This window comes from Columba livia, chromosome 5 (assembly GCF_036013475.1).
Source record: "Columba livia isolate bColLiv1 breed racing homer chromosome 5, bColLiv1.pat.W.v2, whole genome shotgun sequence".
NCBI classification, from domain to species: Eukaryota; Metazoa; Chordata; class Aves; order Columbiformes; family Columbidae; genus Columba; species Columba livia.
In genome coordinates, this window is record NC_088606.1 from 22,346,178 (window position 1) to 22,356,296 (window position 10,119).

Here is a 10,119-nt window from a genome sequence, read left to right on the forward strand (position 1 = left end):
GATAATCAGTTGGCTTGTTGGTTCTTATCCCCACAAATCTCTATTTATAGTCTCATAGTAAAACTTAAAGGACTCACCACTGTGCCCAGTGGTGCAGCCAGTAGCAGGAAACTACAGAGAGGCATTGTGCAAAGCTGGGAGTGAAATGGCAGCATAGAGAAGAAAATGTGAGAAATTGAGGTAGTGCCACTTCTTTTCAAATACACTTTGTACACTATCTGTTCTTTTTATTGCTTTGTTGTTATTCTGGCTTAAAAACCAGATTGGTATCATTCTGCTTATAGATAATTCTCCATTATAATACCCCTTAGAATTTGCATGATGTGTTTTGTCCTTAGATCAAATGGGTGAGTGGACTCCTGTTCAGCTGGGATGAGAGGCCCAGAAAATCAAGTTGTCCAAGACATTATAATAAGCTAATGGCAGGACTTTGGCTAACATGAATATTCTCTATTTCATAATCTAAATGATAACTGAAATAAAAATTCAAATTGTCTATTATGGTTGAAGCAGAATGGAAATCAACATAATCTTCTTTTGGGAACTGGTGGCAATTGAAATAATGACTTAAATAGTTGGTTGTTGTTGCTGTTGTTAATATTGTAAAATATGCTCAAATCACAGGTGTACAACCATACCAATGTGCTGCATTTTACACTCACTTTTCTGCTTATACTGATGAACAGTGACTTCTGTAAAACACGTGATCTGTATATCTATCAGAAGCAAAAGGCACAAGTGCCAGCACTACTGTATTGTACGTAGAGCAAATCTGTGGTGCAGCCGCGGAGTATAATTTCTTGCTGGCTGCTTATTTTTAGGAGCACTCTGATTCATTAGCCCAGTGGGAAGAAAATGGGAGGAAAACCCTTTAATTTCTGAACTCTGGGAATTTATGCTCATTTTGGAAAACACCTTATTAGCACTGCCAGCTATCTCCTCCAGAAAGAGCTGGGATGGAAATAGCACTGTATGGTGCAGGCGTCAGGGAAGTGTCTTGGCAGAGCCTGAGACTAGGAAAATAGCCGTCAAAGGAGCCATGTCCTCACAGAGGATGAGGACAGCTTCCACAATACAAGTCCAAAAAACGTTCTTCCTTGTCCTAATGTACATCCCTAGATCACGGCTTCTCTAAGATATTTTTCAGAGACAACCAGGGTCTGGCAGACTCTTTCCTACTTGGTGAGCCAAAGAGTCCCTTTGCTGAACACATGCTGGGCAAAAATGCCACCTCGGCACCTTTTATGGCAGATTCGCCAGACCTCCATGTGCTTTTGTGATAACAGCGAATGCACAGACAAGTATGTGAGGACAGAGCAGAGAAATGCTCTTCCTCGATGTTCATTCACTTTCCCTACTGGATTCTTCTCTAGAGCAAAGGGTATGGGGCCAGAAAGGGAAAAAATGAAAACAAGAGTAGAGGGAACAAAACAGGTAAATGACAGAAGATAAGTGGAGAGAAGAAATGCAGCCTGTAAGTTTAGAGAGGGAAGTTTTGAAAGATCACTACAACATATGGGCTAGATTTTTTTTAGGTCATTATGTTGGAATGAGAGCAATGCCATCATTGCTCTCATTCCTTTTGTATTTCTTCCTGCATTCCTTTTCTGTCTTCAGCTTTCTATTTCTTCATTAATTCTTGTCAGACTTCAGCACTTTAGCCATGTCTTTTGACTGTCTTTCCTGCCCAGCATATTAATAGGTCTTTCTTGAGCATGCAAACTACTGTGCAGATTATGGTTCTTTTGACAGAGAGAACTGGGTAACTTCAGAATAATTAGCTGAAATTTCCTTCCCTCCCTTCTTTTTTTTTTAAAGATAATTCATCATCTCTCCAGGAAGATGAAGAGATAGATATGGAGGCTGTCAACTGGCAGCTGAACAACACCTCCATGAATGGGCATTCATCTATGCCAACCACAGTTCGCTTTCCCAGCTGGGTGACTTTTGATGACAATGAAGTCAGCTTTTCACCACAGAACCATTCTCCCTTGAAAACAGACACCCCACCTGCCGAAACACAGACTCCAGATGTTAATTTTAACCTCACTACATCCTTCAAGAAAAGAGAACGTCCTAAAAGCACACTGGGGGACCTCTCCAAAATTCAAAAGCTAGATCTCTCCTCCTTAACCAAGTTGCCTTCTGTTGAAATGCCACCATGGAGTGCTACTAACCCCTTCCTGGATGAATCTCTGCGAGATGTCCAGCCCTCACCCATCAATCCATTCAGCTCATTCTTTGAGGAACGAGACAGGCGTTCCAAAAGTTCTTCTGTCTCTAGTGCTCCAGGCAAAAGCCAAAGAGACTCTCTCATTATTCTCCATCAAGAACCTGATACCATAAATTTTCTTGAGGCAAACAAAAGTGTAACCCACACAGATGCTGTAGAGCAGCTCAAGCAACTCCAGATTGGAGACCCAGATCATGTGAGCAGCCCTACTTTGCCTGATGATGACCCCATGATGCCGTATGATCTGGATGCAGCCTTATTTAACCTGGCACCAGCTCAGCCAAAGGATGGATGGCCAATGATGCTCAGGATCCCAGAGAAGAAGAATATTATGTCATCCAGGCACTGGGGACCAATATACGTCAAGCTGACTGACAGTGGATATATACAGCTTTTTTATGAGAAAGGACTGGAGAAACCTTTCCGGGAATTCAAACTTGAAATCAATCATGAGATTTCAGAGCGTAAACTCCAGAACTACGATGAGAATGGAAGGATACATAGTGTACGGTTGGACCGCACAACCTACAAGGAGAAAAAGAAGTATCAGCCTAAGCCAGCCATTGCCCATACAGCAGAGAGAGAGCAAATTATCAAGCTTGGGACTACAGACTATGAAGACTTCCTCAGCTTCATCAGTGCTGTGCAAGACACACTGATGAACTTGCCAGCCTCATCAACAGATCTGAGCACAGTGGGACTAAACTATCAAGAAGAAGAAATCACGGTTGATGTCAGGGATGAGTTCCATGGCATCTTGGCCAAAGGAGACAGCGTGATTCTCCAGCACAGTGTGCTGACCCATATCTATGTTCTCAGCTTCCTTTCTGGCCTGGCGGAATGCAGACTGGGCCTTAATGATATCCTGATCAAAGGGAATGAGATAGTTGCAAGGCAGGATATTATGCCCACTACTACCACTAAGTGGATTAAATTATACAGCTGTCGGTTCCATTCGTGTGTGGATGAGGATATGTTTAATAACTCCCGTATTATCCTGTTCAACCCCTTGGATGCCTGCCGGTTTGAACTTATGCGATTCAGAACTGTCTTTGCTGAGAAAACGTTGCCTTTTACTCTGAGGACAGCTGCCAGCATCAATGGTGCTGAGGTGGAGGTGCAGAGCTGGCTGATGATGTCCACTGGGTTCTCATCCAACCGTGACCCTTTAACTCAGGTCCCTTGTGAAAATGTGATGATCCGATACCCAGTGCCTAACGAGTGGGTGAAGAACTTCCGCAGGGAGAGTGTCCTGGGGGAGAAATCTTTGAAAGCCAAGGTGAACAAGGGGGCCACTTTTGGATCAACCAGTGTGTCTGGTTCTGAGCCAGTAATGAGAGTAACTTTGGGAACTGCCAAATATGAGCATGCCTTTAATTCCATTGTATGGAGGATAAACCGACTGCCTGACAAAAACTCAGGTGAGTGGTGCATACCATCTCTGCAGGAGTAAACTAAAAGGAGTTAGGTATTTTGAAAGATAGGAAGTACTGGGCTTACATGATGAGGGATAAATCATCCTCTGTAGTATACCAAAAGACATGAGTTAGTTGCATGAAGGATTTATCTGACCCTTCATTGCAGTAGTTTTCTGTATCCTACAAACATTGTTAGTGATAAAAAACGGTTTAAGCTTTCCAGATGCAAAAATATGCCTTCTGTCTCTGCTTCCATAAGTACACTATGGGACTTGGGCATCACACATCTCTGTGTGCTTAGCAGTGTTAGTGAAAGCAGGGCTTTTTCAGGTAACTTGCAAAGGCAAGATGCTATGCCCTGGGGCTGAATGACAGGACCAGATAAACTGTTGTAGTTCCAGCCCATGTGCTTTCTTTTCCATACATTGCTAAGCAGACTGGGCCAGTGCTATAAATTCCAGTGTGCATACCACAACTAACACCTATAAAGTATGTGGAATGGGGATTGTAAGATGTCAACCACACACAAAAAAAAAAATAAATTCCAAACACCGGTTTGTGGCTATGTTTCTGTAATCAGTGTAGACAGGTAAATACAGCTTAAACCTGAAGAGAGACATAAAAAATAAAATCCACAAGTCTTTGTGTTTCTAATAACGTGTTCATAATTAAACATTCAAATAATATGGGCAAGCCACTGTTCCCTTTGGCCATTGTTGCCAGTCATTCCACTTCCTGCTTTTCATCCATAGTGTGCAATAAATCTAGACAACTTGGGTTTGTTTTTATTCATAGTGAATTCTACTTCTTGATATCTCTGATCTAGATTAGCTTTTTACAAATGAGATGGACTTTTCAGTATTAATGCTGTAGTAATGCAGCTGAGTGACTGGGAGGGTTTTTGTGTTCAGTGTTCCCTGAAGGGAAGTTCAGTGTTGTACCAGATTGGGCACTTTCTAAGGACATACGTTTTTCCCGAGTTTAAGCTGTTGTGTCAGTAAAACAGTGATCCCAGTCTTTTAATCTTTTGGATCTCATTTCAGCCCAGGGATGCCAGCTTACACCATAGGTTACGAATTTGGAGGGATATCACTGACAAAAGTGAAGGCTCTGTATTTTCTGTAACGTGGGACATAAGAAGAGAGAGCTTGGGAACTCAAGAGAAACATCACAGTGAAAAATCAACCTCAGGCTGTTTATGAGCAATAACATGCTTGTTAGGAAAATCTCACTATGCCATCTGCATGAGCTCTGGGAATGAGATGCTGTGAAACTGGGCCTTCTGTGGCATCTTCTCTCCAAAGATCTCAGTATAGCTTATAGACATTACTGCTGGGGAAATAAAAGCCCCCAGACTTTACAGTAATCGCAGAACATACTGGTAGCAGACCAGGAGAAGAGGCGGAACTCGTGCTTCTACTGCCTCCTGAGAGGTGATTCTCCCTTATCCATCACTATTTGAGGGACATGTTGATCTATGTCTCTTATTTCCTTGATCTTATCTCTGCTAGTGTGAGGCTTTATTATATATACCCTGTGTCAAGGGGAAATGCATCACAGACTTGGCACTGCTGTTGGAGCCCTGCCACAGAGCATCTATCCATCAGTGTCACTGTGCAGAACACAGGGCAGTTATGATTTGTTTACATCCTGAGAGGAAGAGAGTGTCCTCACCCCTCCGGTCAGGTCAGATGTTAATTCAGGGAAAGGAAGGGCCTTGCAAGCTCTGTCTTGGCCAGGACACATGAGATATGTGGGAGGGAGGGAATCCCAAAGTGATGATAGAGCAGGCCAAGTGTAGTTTAAATCTGCCCTTGCCTCTCAGGGACTGTTTATTAATACATATCTTGACAGTACTCATCCCATGTTTTTTCTTACTCAAAGTATACGGCAAACAAAGAGGGATATAAATGGTACTCAAAAGTGTTGATTCCCACTCCTTCTTAGATTTGACTGGTGGACCATGTGCACTTCTGACCACATGCTACTGGATACAGCCAAGCACGCACAGGGTTGGGAGCAGACCATATATCAGTAGCATGTGGTCAGAAGTGCACATGGTCCACCAGTCAAATCTAAGAAGGCCACATAATAACTCACCTCCTCCTATTTGCCAAAGTCCCTATAAATGATGCAGTTCTCAAGCACTAAGTATAAAAATATTCCCTTGACTCTTACTTCATGCTCTCTTACTGTGGCATTTGCAGCTCACCCCTAAGAGCACTCTGGGTCCTCTGTAAATATCTGCTCTGCTAATGAACTGTTCTGGTGCCTGGGACTCCAGAGCAGGAGGGAGGTGGTGGGTGCGTTGCGCTGCAGCTGGGGGGAAATGCTGTGGGTGGCCACAGTCTCCAGCTCCACTGTGCCTCCAGAGGCCACGCAAGATGTCCACATGACCTGGGGCACATGCACTGCATGGCTCCCTCCATCACACATCCCTGTCTGCCAGACCCGTGTGCCTATCAAAGGAGCACATGTGCAGGCACACACTATGGGACTCTTTGTGCTCTGACACATCGGTCCCTTGCAAATGTGATCCCAGGAGCTCCATGGTCTCCAGGTAGTCACTTGGACCTGATGTGCTTCACTCCATTCCCTGAGTGGAGACTGCTGTAGGCTCTGCGTAGGCATGAGGGGTATGAGACCATCAGCCCTGTCTGTGGTTGGCCCTGCAGCTGCAGGGGAGGAGGAGAGCCTGTCCCTCCCAGAGCTCACTGCTTGCATGCAGGTTGTACTGCCCTAGCACCTGAATTGTGAACAATTATTTCAGCAGCTTCACTGTCTTATCCAAGTGTTTTCTCTTCGTGCTTTCTAACAGGATGAGACCCTTTGCACTCTTACTATAGGAACGTGTTATCAGCACTGTCTGTATTATTTTGTAGCCAAAGCGTCTGCTGATGACTGGACATCGAAAAGCATATGACAAATGAAGGACTGTGTGTACCCTATTATTTGACCTAAGAAAAAACTATGAACTGGATTCTACTGAGCACATTGCTGAAATCCTTTCCAAAATAGCTGGTTCGACTTATTGCCCTTCTCATATTCACAATTAATATGATCAAAGCAGTTGATAAAGCCTATTTACATGCTCTGCAGAGCTTCAGTTGCAGCTGGCTGGGCTCCACATTTGGTTTTTCAATCCACCAGCAGAATATTAGGAAAACATCCACTCAGTTTTAGATCGTGGGAAAACGCTCTTCCAGCGAAGCAGGGATGTAGCCTCTAAGCAGAGCCTTGGATCTGGGTATTTGAACTTTGGTTTCGGTTGGCTGTGGGTCCCAGGCATGCTGCCTGATATACTTTCTGAAGTAAATTAAATCATTTAATCAAAATATGTTGAGACATCAGAGTAATTTGGAGCAGATTCCCTCTAATCACAGTAATCCGTGCATGTATGTTAATTATCAGATCCTTGATTTTCAGAATGAAATATTAGTAGCTCAGGGAAGCAAGAGATGCAAAACAAAAGCAGTGTGTTAATTTCTTCCGGATTTTACTAGAAAAGTGTACCTGGCCATTAGAGAAAAAGCACTGGATGAGCCTCTTGAACAAACAGAAAATCTATAGAAGTTGTGCCTTGTGTGCCTCGCAGTTGAGGCACTAATGAATACTGATGTGCTCAGTAGTTTTGCTATAGCTTCAGTGGGGAAGTTGCTTTCCTAATCATTTCACTTGGCTGCCTACCATGCTGAGCTGGCTTAAATTAATAACTTCCATATTTTTTCAAGTGTTGTGCATAGTCTTTTCTTCTACGAGAAGAAATTCAATTATTGAAAAAATTGTTTGTTGTTTGCATTGCATTTTTAAATTCCTTTTTTGTTTGGTTGTTTTGGTTTGTCTCTTTGTTTTATAAGCCTGTGAATATCTACCAACATTCAAGTATGTTAGAAGAGCAACTGCTCGTTACATGTGTCCACTTGAAATTATGAAAAGTTTAGTAGCTCCGCTCTTCAAAGAACCTGCTGTCGTGAGGTGTGCTCAAGCCCAGTTAAACACCCTCATGTGTCCATCCCAGAATCAACCAAGCACATGCTGGCTCCTGAGTGCAGCGGCACGAGCTGGGTGTTTTCTAGCTGTGAATGGGGCTTATGCCAGAGCACAGGGTTGCCTGCTCCAGGGCTGCTGTGGGGCCTCCTCTGCAACCCAGACAGCCTGAAGGAGAGAGCAAAACTAGGGGAGAGGAAAAGCACAGCAAAGCCGATGAGCAGGAAGGATTACAGTAATGAGTCTGCTGAGACTGGTACAGAGTGAGGAAAGAGATACAAACGGATGGGGAGCCTGAGACTGGGGGTTGGCTGCCAGTAGCGAGTGCTGAACATGGGACTTATGAGCCAGGAGTGACTCATTTTTAGGCATCTACATAAGGCAGTACCAGAGTGCAGAGATACCCAGGCAGGTGCAGCAGCACCTGAGTGTCCCAGGGCAGAGGCTGAGGTGCATTGCTGCCACAGGTGTGCCCACCATGGCCAAGCTCGAGGAGGACTGGGCAGAAGGAAAAGCGCTGCGGTGCTGCAGGGCACAGCGATCTCCCTGCTAGCCCGTGGTCAGTGGGATCATCCTGAAGGTCTACTCTATGCCATTGCTTTTTATGGAGAAGAGTGTGCTCTAGGTATGAAAAGCCAGGAAGCATTGGCCAAGACAGGGCCCAGCTCACTCTAGAACCAGGGGAACTAAGTCAGCACTCTGGTTGGGATAATTCATGCTGATGAAAAGCAAGTGATGTGTTTTAACGCTTGCAGAACTTGAGCTTTTATATCTGCTTGATACTGCAGCCACTCATTCACAATTTGGCTGTGGTGCTGCGTATCTCTGCAGTCTCTGCTGAACTGCATAGCCTCTTGTTGGATTTTTTGCACAGACATAAGTTTATAAGCCTTCCAGTTGTGAGGAAACTCTGATTAGGCTGTTTGGAATTATGAGGCTGACTCTAGATGAATTTTTAACCAGACTAACAGCAGGTTGATGTTTTTTTCCAACTCTGTTGCAGAGGTGCAGCAGGATGTTGCAATGCCTAAGCCCTCTACAGAGTGCTCAGCTTCATCCTGTTGGGACAAGTAATACGTCAAAATCCCACATCTTGCTTTTCAAGCTTCAGCTCAACAAGGCTGGCTTTTGAGCTAAGCCCTGAAGGAGGAATTACTTCATTTGCAACCCCCAGGCTTTCAAGTCCTGCACAGGCCATGTTTCCCTCCTCCTCCCAGGGAGAGCTGCTGGGCTTTCCCTGCCCAGATCTCTTCACTCCTCCTGCCTTCCTCCTTCCTCATCTCTGTCCTGGACGCCTTGCTGAGCTGTGTGGAGAAGGACTTGCCCAATGAACAAGTAGTCAGAAATCCTAAAGCCTGTAACAGTGGCAGACAAGGATCCCTTTCATTTGTTAATACATTTCTTTCATTTACACATACTTACATAATAGGATCCCATCAGTCAGAAACCTACGGTGGCTTTGAAGGCTCTCATCCTCATTTTGCAGGTAGAAAAACTGAGGCACAGACCTTAAATGACTTGGTGAAGAGCTTAGGGAGCTGGCAGCAGTCAGAAATAAAACCAGCCTAGCCTGCCTCACAGTCCCTGCCTTAATTTTTAAATATCGCTCCTGTTCAGCAAAACAAAGAGGAAAAATAACAACAAAGGTTATCACTTACAGATGACAGAGCTAAACATGATTACTTCCTCACTTTGCCATCCTTAATAACTAGCCACCTTGTCAGGGGTTAGAGCAAGGAATAAACAGTTATTTCCGAGCTGTGCACAAATCTGCTTTTTGAAAGCAGAAAAATTATTTACCATTATCCAGTATTTTTTATTTTGCTAAAAATGGGGATAACAATTTCAAATAAATGTGCACTATCTGACAAATGCCACCTTTACTCTTACTATCAATACATGATGTTTCAGAAGGATGTGCCACAATGTACTTAGTGTGTTACATGTTCTGAAGGAACCAGAAGAGGGGAAATAACTTTTACCCTATAGTGCTTAATTTACGTCTTGTATTTTCACCCACTAAAAGCAAACCAAAGTGAATGACATTCCTTTTTGCAGTTTATTTTAGTTAATTCCTCTGGAAACTCTGGTGGTATTAAAACAGGTAAGATACTGTCACTTGCTACAAACTAGTTCACCCAGGCAGATTCTGGGTATCTCACAGTTTTGTGATGTTGCTTCCTCCTCAATGTCTTTTTTGATCCATCTAATACAACTTTCATATCTATTTGCTCTCTTTCCCCAGCTTCTGGGCATCCTCACTGCTTCTTCTGTCACCTGGAGCTTGGCTCTGACCGGGAAGTGCCTTCCAGTTTTGTCCGCTATGTAGATGTGGAATTTGACATGCCCACCACTTCTGCGTCCAAAGCCACCATTCGGTCCATCTCTGTTGAGGACAAGACCGATGTGAGGAAGTGGGTCAACTATTCAGCACACTACAGTTACAAGGTAAAAATTAGGATGTGCCAATCACCATGGTTA

General features: G+C 43.9%; 1 protein-coding gene across 3 annotated transcripts in view; it reads left to right on the top strand.

Moving 5' to 3' along the window:
• The window catches only part of STON2 (stonin 2), a 77,765-nt gene that overhangs the window by 62,086 nt on the left and 5,560 nt on the right, over positions 1–10,119 (top strand). For all 3 annotated transcript variants that reach the window (XM_065063750.1, XM_065063752.1, XM_065063751.1), the window contains exons 5-6: positions 1,819–3,654; positions 9,884–10,086. In XM_065063750.1, coding sequence (XP_064919822.1) covers positions 1,819–3,654; positions 9,884–10,086 — 2,039 coding nt within the window. The remainder of the gene's footprint in view (positions 1–1,818; positions 3,655–9,883; positions 10,087–10,119) is intronic.